Raw genomic sequence first — 15,404 nt, 5'->3', positions numbered from 1 at the left:
CTTTCCCTCTCTCTGTAACAAAGAAGTATTTTGTTGCCAGCAAACTTCTGACTGAATCACTGGCATTCTAATGGGAAATCGAAATTCATATGTAAAGTTGCTAATGATAAAGAGCAGAGAAATACTGATGATGAAAATTTTAATAGATAACAGCTAACACAGAGCACACAGTAGTGTGCCAGGAGCTGTTCTGAGGACTTGAGAAGTATTAACTCCTTTAAACCCTCTCAGTGACCCTAAGAGACAGGTACTATTGTCATCCTCATTTTATAGATCAGGAAACTGAGGCACAGAGAAATTAACTGCCTAAGTCACACAGCTAGTTAGTGGCTGTGCTGGGGTGGGGGAGGGGTGGGAATTCAAACCCAGTGACCCTGGTTCCAAAGTTCAGGCTCTTACTACTTATAGTAGCTTCATTCATTTATATTCAATGCAATTCAAACTTCATTTTAATTCATGCATGGGCTGGGTTGTATGCTTATAAAATTAGTGTTTCCTTTATACTTAAATTAATAGGAAAATTAAAGATCTCAGGAGTGAAATCTAAAATCTAGGTAGAGACAGTTCAAAGACTTTAGAGATAACCATTTGGACTATTTCCTACTTCTTAAAATTCTCTTGCCTTGGCTTCTTTTTTTTTTTTTTTTTTTTTGCGGTACGCGGGCCTCTCACTGTTGTGGCCTCTCCCGTTGCGGAGCACAGGCTCCGGACGCGCAGGCTCAGCGGCCATGGCTCACGGGCCCAGCCGCTCCGCGGCACGCGGGATCCTCCCGGACCGGGGCACGAACCCATGTCCCCTGCATCGGCAGACGGACTCTCAACCACTGCGCCACCAGGGAAGCCCGCCTTGGCTTCTTTGATGCCACCTCCCTAGCTATTAGCATCTCTACTGAAGATCCCTCTCCTCCGCTATAGGAGTACCTACCTAGTAGGGTCACTGAGAGGATTAGATGAATTAATACATGTAAAGTCCTTAAAACAGTTCCTGGCACATTACTGTGTGGCCCTCTGATGATGAATCCCAAATCTGTTCATGCTCTTCAACTCATTCCCTTCAGATCCAGATCTTTATATCCAAATGTCTACTGAACAGCTCCAACCAACAGGAATCTCAAATTCAACCACCCGGAACTGAACAAACCTCCCATCTTCCCACTAAGGTTCACTCTTTTCCTATCTTGGCAAATACATCTTACAAAACCAGTCACCTATGCTAGAAATCTGAGAGTCTCTTATCCTTCATTTCCAACAGGTTATCAAATACTGTTAATTCAACCTCTTACATGTCTTGGCCTGTTGTGGGTGCCTGTCCCCTTATGTCCCAGAGTATCCTGTACATCCCCCTAATCAGAGCACGTTCCACACTGTACCACACTGTGGACCGATTCTCTCCCCTCTAGACTGACGGCTCCTTGAGAGCAGAGACCTTCCAACCTTTCTATTCCAGTACTTAGCATAGTTTCCGGTACAGAGTAGGTTCAATAAATGTCAGCTGAATGTACTGATTCACTAATAGTTACTATCTAATTATAAATAATTTCATCCTACTCTACAAAATGCCTCCCACAGATGTCTAATTTTCAACCAACTGTCAAAGCTCTGGGCTGTTTTTGACTCTCGATTTATACCTTTATATTTTGCTGTCCCAAAGGATCATCAAAGGTTCAATCACAATTGGCAGAGAGTGACTTCCTTGCTCTCTCTCCCTATTATAGACCTCGACTGGCCTTGAGAATTTCCAACTGAATGTATCAAAACACTTGACACTCTACAAGGCAAAATATATCACCAAAAAACCTTTTCCTGGGTTCCCACCTATACATTTTGTTTTCAATGCTGTCACCTCCTTTTGTTTCAGTTGCTGTCTTTTTCTGCCCACCCAAAATAACCGTGCTACCTCTGGCAGGGCTGTTGCACTTGGGCTGCCAGAGCCATTCTCAAAGACGTGACTGTGAGCAGGGCCTCTCAGAGCTAAGCCAGGCACTATGCCTGCTCTTTCAAAACAGAATCTCTCAGTATTCGGAAATAAGGTGAGTTCACAACTCAGCAACTTGGATTTTGACTTCTGATAAATAAGAATGTTAGGGTCTTTGTATTATTTTTGATACAAACTAAAATATATTTGACAACATTATATCTATACTTAGCTGTGACTTAGCTCAAGAAATAATTCACATTAATCTGAAAAGGTGAAAAACTTACTTCAGGTGGTTTTCTACCTAGAAGAATATAAGTAGCCATGACTTCATCATATTTCTGATTTATTAAGGCATCATTTATCTCATCTCGGGCAAAACCCATGGTGACCATGATGTCTAGAAATAAAAAACAACAAAATTCAAATTTTCTGAAAATGGGTTTATTTTAGTAAAGAAACCAACAAAAATGGGCAAGTTTGCCCACATCGGATATGAAAACTAAATTCTGAACATTTAAAGTGTAACTTTAATTGTAAAACTTCTGGATTACTAATATACAGACACCGTGTAGTTACAGATACTGTACATCCCCAATTTTTCATGCAGAAATTATCTACACTGTGGGTTAATATATTCACAGGCTACTCCATTCCTCATTGCCCAGCACATCCTTGAGCTGAGTTCCTTTATCCAGCTCCACGTAGCATCTGTCTCTCTGTGACACACACAGAACACCTTCTCTCTCCCTCGACACACCCTCAGCCACTCATGGAGTGGTTTCTCTCATTTCTTAACAATTTCTGCTTTACTCTTTGGAAGGCTTGAATCCCACAGTTCTTTCTGATCAGATTCCTAACACCCCACAACGCCCCTCCTCAGCCATTCTGCCTTCAAGCCAGACAGGAGATGACTCAACTGTGAGTTGCTGATGGCTCTGGGAATGAAGAGAGGGAACCGGTTGGGAGTAGAGCACTGACTGGGTGTGGGAGGATGGACCCTGCTGAGACAGCGGGAAACAAAGGGGGAGCCAAAGTGTTCCTCCCTCTATCTCAGGGCCTCTACGCTTTTGGTTCAAATACATGCTATGTTTTGCTGATATTTATCAGTCGGATCAGTGCTGATTCTTAAATCAGTCATTCCTCCCGTTAGGAATTGCTGAAAGAAAAGAATGAGGTTTATCTACATTATCTTAATTTTTATATCACTGTTGCCAACAACTGGTTTAGATTATAATATATGAGAACAAAATAAGGAACTTGAATTTTGCAATCTTTAGTGTATATCTGGAGAAAGAAAAGATGATAAAGCAAGTATTTTTCAAATAAAAATTGCTTCCCATTTACATTTTAAACACGATTTGGGTAGACTAAAGGACTCTCACTTTTAGCCTAGGGACCACCCCTCTCACAGTACTTAAATACTTACCTATTCTTTTTGCGTCATTGAAATCTGGTTCAGGCTCAGCATATGGCTTTAGTTCTTCTTCTTCATGACCAACATTCATCCATCGATCTTTCATTATTTGCTAGGAAATAAACTCTACATTATGTTTGGCCAATCAGAACATTCAACCACTTATATTAGCTCATTTTTAGTAAATGTGAAACTTATTGGTTTAGTCAACAAGAATCGTGATGTTTTCAAACTAAAGTTACTGTTTCTAGCTTGATTAGCAGGTCAACAGGAGGTGTAAGATTTTGGGACATACTTATATATCTTATGACAACTCTAAGCATCACCCCACACACCACCAAATGAACTGATTCAAAATATACTGCCTGCTGTCTATGCTCCTCTAAAAGGAATATTTTCACATTTGAAAATTTTAATATAAAAGCCCACTGATTTTAACCTCTGCTTCATTTTTACATTTGAGATTAATGAAGAGATTTTTTTTCCTGGTCTTCTACCAAATATATACCTGTAATTTAAAAATCATCACTTACTAAAACATTAGGAAAGAAGAGATCATGGGAAATGGAAATCAGAGTCAGTAATGACAATATAGCTCAGAGAATATGGGAAGAGAGAACAATCGTGATTTAAGCCTGGAATTAGGAATTAGTAAGAATCAGGGTGAAAACAGACGTTGGTGTGCATTACCAGAGTCCAATTTAAGCTGAGACTGTGAAACAACAGTCAATCCGGGGCTGTTAAAAGGCAACCCAGAGGGCGCAGCCTATGGAATGAGGAAATTACTGGCAAACCATGTATCAGATAAGGGGTTAATATCCAGAATCTATAAAGAACTCCTACAACTCAGTAACAACAAAAAACTGCCCAATTAAAAAAATGGGCAAAGAACTTGAATAGATATTTCTCCAAAGGATATATACAAATAGCCAACAAGCATATAAGATGCTCAACATCACTAATCATCAGGAAAATCAAAACCACAATGAGATATCACTTTGTATCTGTCAGGATGGCCAGTGTTGAAAAAAACGAAAATAACAAGTGTTGGTGAGAATGCGAAGAAACTGGAACCCTTGTGCGCTGTTGATGTGACTGTAAAATGGCGTTGCTGCTGTGGTAAACAGTAAGGAGGTTCCTCAATAAGCTAAAAATGGAACTGTTATATGATTCAGCAACCCCACTTCTGGGTACCTATCCAAAAGAACGGGAAACAGGATCCTGAGGAGATATTTCATACCCATGTTCAATGCAGTGTTATTCAAAAGAGCCAAGATGCAGAAACAATCTAAATGTCTGATGGATAGCCCCATACTTACTTCTTATAACCACTTTGAGCAATGATAATTTAGGTACATTATCCAACTAATTTAAATAAAAGTAGACTCACTACAAATTTAAAAAATAACAATGCTATCACCAAGTCTTTAGTGATCATTCATCAATAAAGTAAAAGTGAGGCTTCCCTGGTGGCGCAGTGGTTGAGAGTCCGCCTGCCGATGCAGGGGACGCGGGTTCGTGCCCCGGTCTGGGAGGATCCCACATGCCGCGGAGCGGCTGGGCCCGTGAGCCATGGCCGCTGAGCCTGCGCGTCCAGAGCTGTGCTCCGCAACGGGAGAGGCCACAACAGTGAGAGGCCCGTGTACCGCAAAAAAAAAAAAATAATAAAAATAAATAAATAAAGTAAAAGTGTCAGGGAGGGTGCACATCAGGAGAAAATAAATTTTGCAAAGCAGAGCTGTAAATTCCTGCCACATGATTTTCCAAAATATCAAAGTCCTTCCTGTTCCTCATCTGCCTCCTCCCAAATAGTATGTCTGGCAGAAGCCTAGACAGTAATCAGGCAGCAGCATCTGCAGAAGGAAAATTCTGTTGCTGGCAGAATTTCCTAGGTTGCATGGTGAATGCATAAAAATCCTCAAAGAATATGATGAACCACTTAGGACAGCTACACAGTACAGTCAGCCCTCCGTATCTGTGGGTTTAGCATCCTCAGATTCAACCAACGATAGATAGAAACTATTCAGAAAAAAAAAAATTCCGGAAAGGCCCCAAAAGCAAAACTTGAATTTGTGACATACCAGCAACAATTTACATAGCACTTACACTGTATTAGGTGTCATAATAATCTACAGATGATTTAAAGTATGTGGGAGAATGTGCACAGGTTATATGCAAATACTACACACCATTTTATAGACGGGACTTGAACATCCACAGAGGTTCCTGGAACCAGTCCCTGTAATCCAGCCCATCTAGTCCTTGACAACTTTACTCACTTCTGCAGCTGGACTGCACAAATATATGGAGGTGGCAGCTCAGAGAGTGCTTAAAAATGGAAGTCTTGAAAAATGTTTAAAACAAATCTATAACATAACACATTATAACTTAACTATACTTCAATAAAATAAATTAAAAAAAAAAACCCAAATCTATAACAAACCCCACCTCTCCACACAAACACATCAGTACAAACAACGGGATCTAACTGTCCTTTTATCAACACATTACATTTTTGGGGCAGCTCTCTGAATGTTTGTTATTATTACGATGAATGAGAATGGGCAAACAAGAAAACTAACAAACATAAGCTAGACATAAATACTTCTGCTTTTTCAAATGAGCTGAAGTTAAGTCCTTAGTGATGTTCTCAAATTTAAGAGCACAATATATATTTTTTAACATCTTTATTGGAGTATAATTGCTTTACAATGGTGTGTTAGTTTCTGCTGTATAACAAAGTGAATCAGCTATACATAGTACACAAATATCCCCATATACCCTCCCTCTTGCATCTCCATCCCACCCTCCCTATCCCACCCCTCTAGGTGGTCACAAAGCACTCAACGGATCTCCCTGTAAGAGCACAATATTAAGAGTCTGAAAATAATAACCAATGGAATGAGATTTATAAATAGTAGAATCCCAAGTAAGTGGAGGTTAGATGCTGGAAGAGTTAAGTAAGAGGTTATCCTGCCAGGAGGAATTGGAAGAGAGGCAAAAGCCTGTGAGTGATCCAGGCAAACGAGCAGGGCATGTGGGGGACGGCACGTCAGTATGACTACACGAGGCGGGTGTCGGAGCAAGAGCAGGGTGGAAAATTAATAGGGACCAAATCACGAAGCTTCCTTTCAATTGGATTAAGGATATCTTTGAAGAGTGTGATTTTGCAAAGTCTCTCCGGCCAGTGTGTGGAGAGTCATTCAACACTGGAGACTCAGAAATCCACTAAGAGGCTTTCGCTGGAATCTAGGAGGGAGAAGATACCAGCCCGCTCTAAGGGCAGGCAGTGGCAATGGGAAGAAAGACATTTTCAGTATCTGGCTGGTAAAAATCAATAAAACTCTGTGATTGGAAGTGAGGGGAGAGATGAAAGAGCTCAGGGAAAATGAAGGCAATGATGAGGCTTCTGGTTTAGACAACTGAGTAGAGGCTGATACCATTCACTGAGACACCAAACTCGGGAAGAGAGGTCGAATGGACCGGGAAAGACGGAGCTCAGGTTTAGACAAACTGAGTGTGAGGTGCTTCGGCATATCCAAACAGACATGTCCTGTCAACACTTAGTTTATTCTGAAGCCCAGGAGAAATCTGGGCTAGGGATGGAGATTTAGAAAGCAGCCAACAGATGAGGACAGAGTGGTGGGATTCTCCAGAAGAGTGAATCGAGGGAGAATGAATACTAGAGGCTTAAAGAATGCCAGCATTACCAGCATGTAACGGCTGCAAAGAAAAGTAATCCCAAAAGTAAATGGGGGGAGGAAGAATCTGCACAGTGACATGCTAGGCAAGGCGAGAGTTTTTCAAAGAGGAGGCAGCTGTGTCCTGTCAAATAAGGTGATAACTAAAAACGTAATCTGTTGTGTTTACGACAAAGACAGGTGAGTTTACTGAGGGTGGCTTCCGAGTGGTGGAGATGGGAATCAGAAGGTAACGCACAGAGGCAAATGGACAGATGAGAAAATGGTGACTGCCGGTGGAGATACTTTTTAAAAAGTCTGGCCAGAAAGGGAGGAGCAAGAAAGAATACTGGATGGGGACTGTGAGGTTGAAGGATGCCTTTTAAAAAAAACTAGAAGCTCTTTAGGTATGGATAAAGGCTGAGGGAAAGGAGTTAGCAGAGGAGGTTAGGATGGTACAGAAGAGAAAGCTTTACTGAAGGAGTAAGGTACTGAGAAGGCACATCACACGTGCTAAATCCAGCACCGGAATGAATGGGTAAGTCTTGCACAAGAGAAGACACCTCTCCACTGCAACAGGGAACTAAGGAGGTGGGTGGGGTTCAGACAGTACCGTTAAGAGTACGGTGGCAGGAAATGAAGAGTTCATGACTACTGGTTTCTGTTTTCTCAGTGGAGTAGAAGATAAGGACCTTTGCCTGGAATGTTTCCCCCTATTTTTTCCACCTAAGTTCCTTTTTATCTGCCTTATAATGTCCACACAAAATCTGGGCTCATTCTATCACTGTCTTTCATGGTACTCTGATCTTTGTGTACAATTATGCAACCTGTCATTATGTAAATATTTTGTGTTTACCTGTTAATTAGACCATAAACCCAAACAAAGAATGACCTGCATCTGATTTGCTCAGTATTGTATATCAAGCACCTAAACATACCCAGCACTTAAATGCTCAATACATATTTGTAGACTGAAGGAATAAAACCTCTTGTCTGTGTTACTCATCTGTCTTTCCTCTGTGTTCCCATGGAACTCTGTATATTTCCTATTGTGACTGTTATCACATTCTACCTTTTATCACAGCTCCTTCACTACATTTAAAGTCCTTGAGGATAAAGACTGTGCCTTGTACTATCTTACTCAGCACAAATGCTTGTTTGTTGCTTTTGAACAGGGCAGTGTTTTAAAATAAGCCTGGACAGAAGCCTTGAGTAAAATTAAATGTAGAGAAGAGATTAACAACAAGAAGACAGCTTAGGAAGTCACTAAAATGCCCAGGAGATAGAGAACAGAGAACTGAACTGGACAGGATGAAACAGAAGAGAGAAAACCTGAAGAGGCACAATCTATAGCACCTGATGACAAAATTCGTTGTTTTTTTTTTTTTAACAGCTTTATTGGAGTATAATTGCTTTACAATGGTGTGTTAGTTTCTGCTTTACAACAAAATGAATCAGTTATATATACACATATGTTCCCATATCTCTTCCCTCTTGCATCTCCCTCCCTCCCACCCTCCCTAACAAAATTCGTTTTGAGAATGAGGGAAAGGATGAAATCCAAGAGGTGTCTGAGGATTTTAACTCAGGTGCCGGGAGGAACAGAGTATCCCTAAGTAAAAAATACAAGAGCAATAACAGATTTGATAGTGGAAGACAAATATTAAAAGCAAAATTAAGATAATCCAAATTTTCTGATGCTTCTCAATTAAATGGTGTGTATTTGGTGCTCATTTCACAACCATTATTATCTGTTCACATCAAGGAAAAATATATATATATATGTGGACTAAACCCTGAGGTAATTTGTCTTTTATCTGGGGAAATAAGATTTACTCACCAAACCTGAAAATATTTGAATACACAATGGAATTAACTGTTCAGGATTGTGCTATTAGCAGTGAGTATTAATAAAGACGAAAAAGAGTAACTTGCAGTGTGGGCTGGAGTTTTCAGGGAAGGAATCCCAAGAAGTTAGGAGGTGAACTCACTCTCCAAATATAGGTAATATCTGGACTGGTGAACAAGTGAAGGCAGATGTGAGGGGGGGAACAGTGAGGCATCCTCTCCTTTGACTTGGAACAGAGGTAACATGCAATGAAAGAACAGGAGATAAAGTGAGTATCCTCAGATGATGAATTTAAACTTGATCTGATAGGCAATGGAGAAATGCTACCTTTTATTAATGAAGATAAGCAACATTTTAGAAACAGCACCAGGAAAGGAACGATCTGAGGAACACAGAAGGAGCACTGACTCTGCTAGTCTTCACACAAAATCAGATTTGAGGCCAGGCTGATCCCAGGGAAGGTGGAAAATCACAGTGAAAAGAAAAGGCCGCTGGGCGGTGATGAGAGAAAGAACAGTTTCGCTTTCCTGTCTTAACTGTTCTGATCTCTGGGGGTTGCCGAGTCCACATAGCAAAGTTTGTCTCCTTAAAAACTGTTGTGTTTCAAAGCAAAATAAAAATAATCTGAGGAAAACTTTCCTTCAGTAAAAGGAATGGGAGGTAACAGTAGGAAGAAAGAAGATCTGCTTAGGGGAAAAAAGTAGCAGAATTAACTCCACTAGTTCTAAATCTGAAGCTCTTTTAGAGGAGTAAGGCAAAGAGAGCAACAAAATAGGGATAGAGGAAAGGAAAAAGCATGCGGAAGTCCCTGTCTTCAGTGTGTGAACCTCACGCCCACTCAAAATTCCTCCATGGAAATCGCAGGGTTAACATTCAAAGCCAAGGGAGAAGTAAGTGTCCCCAGAAAATGGTGGTGCTGGTGACCGCGGAGTTCACGCAACCCTATTCCTGATGGTTTCAGGCACAGTGTAAACCACTGGCCAACATACTGCACTAGACCAGTTGAACAAACTAGTCCATTTCAAGTTTCATTTGAGATATCTCAACATGAGGAACAAGAGGTCCAACAAGATTCCAAACTTGAAGCAAGTTTACCGTAGCCATCACTGTCACTGAACAGAAATGACTATTTGCTGAAAAGTTCTAACAAAATAATTGATTCAGATGAATTATAAAGAGTTAAACAAATGACCAATGGAAATATACACCCTACACATAGGTCCAACACTAAAAAATTATGGACTTTAGGCTGGCCAGATGAAAATAATTTTTCTTAAATGGTTTCAACCTTTGTAAAGTATACCATATGCTTCTGAATTTGTACTTAGAAATTTTCATTAGAAAAATGGTTATTATTATTATTAATTGTTTTTTGCTTTGCTGTCACTTGAACTGGGCAGACACAAGCAAGATTTTAAAGATTATCTTAGCAGGCTGAAAAAGGTGTTAAAAGTAAAAATAAATACTTTTTGAGGAGGACCAAAGATGAGGGAGAAAGGGCAATAATGAGGAACTTTGCTTTAGGCTCAAATTTTGTATTATTTTGAAAGGCAACACAGTCCATCTTACTTAAGGACTGGAAAAATGAAAGAATATACAAAGAGGGGGTAGCAGGAAAAAATTTCAGTATCTTTCTAAAAAAAATCCAGACACGCCAATATTCAAATAAATAGGAAAAAACCCAGCATACAACATAAAACACAAATCCTTTGAAAACCATGTGTGATACTGTCCCCCCCATTATGAGTACAATTAGGAAGAGGTGACCGCACTCAGATATACAACCTGAAAAAAATATATTAACTGTTTAGATCTAGAAGCAACTATGGGTCAAGCAAGTAGAATGTGAAATTATTTAAAATAAAGATTCTTTAAATCAAACTTCAATATTAGCAAATTACATAGTGAAGACTAGAGTTCCATCAATAACTCATGATACTCAAGTAACACCGGAAAAAAACATCAAGTTCCATTTCTTAAAATATGAGAATTAACAGGGAAATATTTCATCTCAAAAGGTACAAAGCTGATACAAGTCTATGAAGCTGATTAACCAGACTCCTTTAGACAAGTAGTTTAGGGACACAGAAAGCTTACATATGAAGAAGGACACTTAATCTATTCATTAAAAATATTGAGCATTATCTCTAATGAAAGAAATACAAATTAAAGCGATTATGACAAACTGTATTACTACCATAAAGGCATCAAATACTAGAAACTATTTTTATCCAATACTGAAACAAGCTGTGCAGAATATGTACCTTCAAATGCCTTAGTTAACACACAATCTTTTGGCAATGATACACAGGACCTAGCAGACTGTTTATACCCTTTGACCGAGTAATTACTGTCTGGAGAATTTATCCAAGCATACATCCCAAAGGGAAAAAGTACATCACATTATTTTTAGCAAAAACGATGAGAACAACTCACATGTGGAACAAGCAGAGAATAGTTAAATAAACTTTGATACATAATCCAAGGAGAACAACATAGCTACTGACAGAGAAGGCGGTCACTCTCATGATAAAGCAAAGAGGACATACTAAAAACATTTAAGTTTAAAAAAAAGAATGCAACATGACATGAAAACATTATTACTGAATAAAAATTTATGTTTACACACTGAAGACTGGTGTTTTGAAAATAGCTGCTTTTTATACTTTATGGATTTTTTGGTTGTAAAGTTGATAATAAAGTAGGTATGAAAATAAAAGTGAAGACTAATATAATTTTCGACATCATTGTTATTTCAAGGGGAGTTTCTTAAGATTTGGTATAAAGAAATCTTTATTTTTTTTTTCCAATGGTGTCAGGTTTCTCTGGAAAACCATTTCTGGGAATTGTGAAGCAGACCAGCCTTTGTATGGTGATATCTGCAATATTACGATAATATTTCCAACGTAGACTCATGGTTCCATGGCTGGAAGACTTAATTTTGACAAGGTGGAACAGGAAGTTCCAGACTATATTCAAATACATCAAGTTGAGCTTCTGATGAGCAAATGTTTTCGTAATAATAACTTGCTTTTACATTCAAGTCAGAGAATTCATACTTTAATCCTTCATATTTTAATGCAAAGGATGAAAGACTTAAATATTTGGCCACTGTAAATTAATCATAGTTAAGACTCGAAGCACATCTTATCAATCGTCCATAGAGATTTGTAAAATCTACTCCCCCCAAATAATTTTTGTTCTTTATGGTCTTTTTGTTCCTCTCATTAGCTGAGCTGATGCCTCAACTCTGGACATTTTGTTAAGTGACATTCAAGTAAACTTGGCTCCAATGATAAAAATGGGTCATAAAGCAGGATCAAGGGAGGCTTATGTTCCTATAAAATTTTAGAACTTGTATGAGTGTCAACAATTATAACTATTTCACACAATTTTCCATTATAATGGTTGAAAGTAAGTTTAGAAGAGCGGTAATATGAAAGTGGGCTTTTTTACTGCACAGATTTCTCTTTTAAAACATTACAACATATCCTTTGACCCCCAAAGAAAAAAACCCACAAAAATCATAGGAAGTAACTAATCACATTTAAACAAACAATTCAGTAAAAAATATCTGATAATTGATCTACTGATATAAAACATTTAAAATAATTTCCCAATGGAAGTCACCATCCCTTAACTTCCATCGAAACATCATATTGTATCTTTTAGTGAAAAGTACTGTGGTAATACAATTACAAAGCCCAAACTAACCTGAGAGCTCTGTACACAGGGATGGCTCACTATAAGGCTGCCTCCTAACCAGCATGGAGTCCGTGCCAGAAGGCCCCCATTGCTACACTAAAAAAGTACAGTTTAAATGAGGTTAATTCTCTGAATTTTCTACCCTATCTATTAAGGCAAATAAATGAAGACAAAGAATACTAGTGAACAATACATGCTGAATCTCTGAAATTATCTTAGTACAGGCTAAAATATTTTTAAAAACAGATGGGAAAAATGCTTAATAAGTTGTTCTGACTGTAGTGTCACAAGGAAAAAAGATTAGACATTTTGGTTATGTGAACCTCTGATGTTACTGGCTGTAACATACTTAGTACTTTTTTAACAGCGTCTGTTATTATAAATAACCTCACATATGTTGAATGTATGTAGGCAACACAACAGTGTGGTAAGAAATGAAATACCTGTTTCCAATATGTTCTACTTAAATATTTGCAAACTTTCTGTACTGATGTTGAGAGGTTCTATTAAATTTTTTACTATCAGATATAGCCATGAAGTATTCACTGGATTCAAATTTCACTATCTTCTTTTATCCTTGAAATATCTGTACTTACTAAATACAAGGTTTCTATACTGGACCAAGCAATTTGTGACAGAGACTAGGTTTTCCTTCTTCTTCAACTAAGTCAATTTTATCCCTATTTTGATGTTGTTTTCATTTAAGACTTCACTGCAGGACAAAGAAGAAGTAAGAGTCTTTAGCCAAACCTACTGCACAACCTTTGAGTAGTGAAAGCATCACGTGACTTTCTCTAGATCTAAATAAAAGGCAAATGATATGGTTTGGCAATTCTCCTTAAAAAACGTGGGGAAAAATTATTGAAATAATGCTCTGTAGTTCCTTGAATATTTTAATTGTTAGACTTTAAATATGGAGTCGAAAAAATTACTTACTTCCAAGCTGCCTCTCTTGATTGGATTCAGCACTAATAATTTCTTCAGGAGGTTTTCACAGTCAGTGGACATATAGAAGGGAATACGGTACTTCCCTCGTAAGACTCGCTCCCGCAGTTCCTTACAAAGCAAAAGAAAGCACGTATCACTGGCTTATGAAATCACTGTGCTTGGGGATAGAACATTAATATCAAATTTAGCTGATACCTTTAAATTCTGGCCATCAAAAGGCAAGGAGCCACTGACTAATGTGTAGAGAATGACGCCGAGACTCCACACGTCCACTTCAGGCCCGTCGTACTTCTTCCCTTGGAAAAGCTCAGGGGCAGCGTAAGGCGGGCTTCCACAAAATGTGTCCAACTTGCTCCCGACTGTAAATTCATTACTAAAACCAAAGTCAGCAATTTTAATATTCATATCAGCATCAAGGAGAAGGTTTTCAGCCTAAGAGGAAAATAATAAAAAGGACAATGTAAAGAGCCTACATAAAATAAAACGTTCATTATAATTGTTTCAGATCTCAAACTTCTATTTCTTGTCTCTCATTTTTAAGTGTAACATCAAATTGAGGAGCCCAGTAGAGTACTTCAATGTGTAACTTCTCAGAATTACATTTATATAAAACTGAATTTTAACACTATATAGGAAGGCTCCATTTATATGCATATATGTAACTGTTTAAGAAAGGTTACTTAAAAACCATTTTCTTCCATAGGTCATTTTAAACCTAATTTTTTTCCTCATGGTAAGAAACATCCTGGAATTGCACCTTAATATGACCTATTCTAAAGAATGTAAGTCAACATAACACTAATCCATCTTGGACTTCCCACAAGTTTACCCAAATATGCTGTTTAATAGAGTATCACTGGTTAATGCAAGCCTCAAGCATATATTTAAACTAACTCCCAGTCAGGGGTTCTATGACTACTGAATTGATTCCTTGTCCTTTCTTGCAAAATGCATCCTCAACAAAGTTCTTTTCTCAGTAAAAGAAAACAACACAACACAGCCTCCATTGGATCTTATCTGTTTTAAGCCTCCTTTTGCTTTTCTAAAACTAGATTCTCTTCTAGGGGTTTATTATGGTAGAAAGAAGTGATTTCTCCCATGTTTTAAAATGCCGGTTTTCTAAAATCTTCCTAAATCAGAATCATTCAATGAAAAAATTTAAATGTACCTTTTATAAATGCAAGCAATTCAATAAAGGATTTGCTTTTGCACATGTTTTGTTTCAAACTCTGTTACAACTGACAGACTAATGAAGTTATAGCTTAGTTTGTAGATGTGTTTTATCAGGTTACAAAAAGGAGTAAAATTTGACTAAAATGAAAATCAGAGTTCTCTACAGTTTATACCACTGGAGGGTCCAACAGTCAGCAGACCCAAGCACTTTGCCCATCATATGGCTCTTCCCTCGCCTACTTCCTCCCTTTCCTTTTTTAAGGAATACTACCTTGGGATATTTGTTTCAGAAAATACACATCTAACACCCAAAAATATGCAAAAAATGTGGTATCACTTATTACATAAATATTATGACAGCACACAGATTTGGGAGATTTATATTAGATCTTAACATTATGGACTGTGCGACAAAACCAGGTCACTCTGATGTTCTGATGTAAGGGCCTGGTCACTGTAAATTTCTGAGGCTGTCTTGGAGCAAACTAGACTTTTCCCAGTCTCTCTAAAGATGTCTGGATGGATAGCAAAGTACCCAAGGCTGCCTCAGAAGAGGAGAGAAGGAGAGGGTTTTGAGGTTTCCTCCCAAGAGCATACAGGAAACTCCTGGGTAATGAACATGAATTTTTGCAGATATTTTCCGTATAAGAAATGAGATGACAAACTAGGAGTCAAACACACAGGCAGGGAAATAAATAGCCCTCTTCTTTCTCTTTC

The 15,404-nt window shown here is 38.4% G+C and overlaps 1 protein-coding gene across 3 annotated transcripts in view; it reads right to left on the bottom strand.

Moving 5' to 3' along the window:
- Window positions 1-15,404, bottom strand: part of MARK1 (microtubule affinity regulating kinase 1) — a 144,155-nt gene that overhangs the window by 20,477 nt on the left and 108,274 nt on the right. For 2 of the 3 annotated variants that reach the window (XM_060127228.1, XM_060127229.1), the window contains exons 8-11: window positions 13,710-13,946; window positions 13,503-13,622; window positions 3,345-3,444; window positions 2,203-2,315 (exon numbers count right to left, since the gene is read on the bottom strand). In XM_060127228.1, the coding sequence (XP_059983211.1) occupies window positions 2,203-2,315; window positions 3,345-3,444; window positions 13,503-13,622; window positions 13,710-13,946 (570 nt within the window). Of the gene's footprint in view, window positions 1-2,202; window positions 2,316-3,344; window positions 3,445-13,502; window positions 13,623-13,709; window positions 13,947-15,404 lie in introns of those variants that run through there. The other variant, XM_060127231.1, reaches the window with a different exon arrangement.

Source organism: Lagenorhynchus albirostris, chromosome 2 (genome assembly GCF_949774975.1).
Source record: "Lagenorhynchus albirostris chromosome 2, mLagAlb1.1, whole genome shotgun sequence".
Taxonomy (NCBI): Eukaryota; Metazoa; Chordata; class Mammalia; order Artiodactyla; family Delphinidae; genus Lagenorhynchus; species Lagenorhynchus albirostris.
Note: the sequence above shows the minus strand (reverse complement) of the source record. Positions and strands in the feature narration are given on the sequence as shown.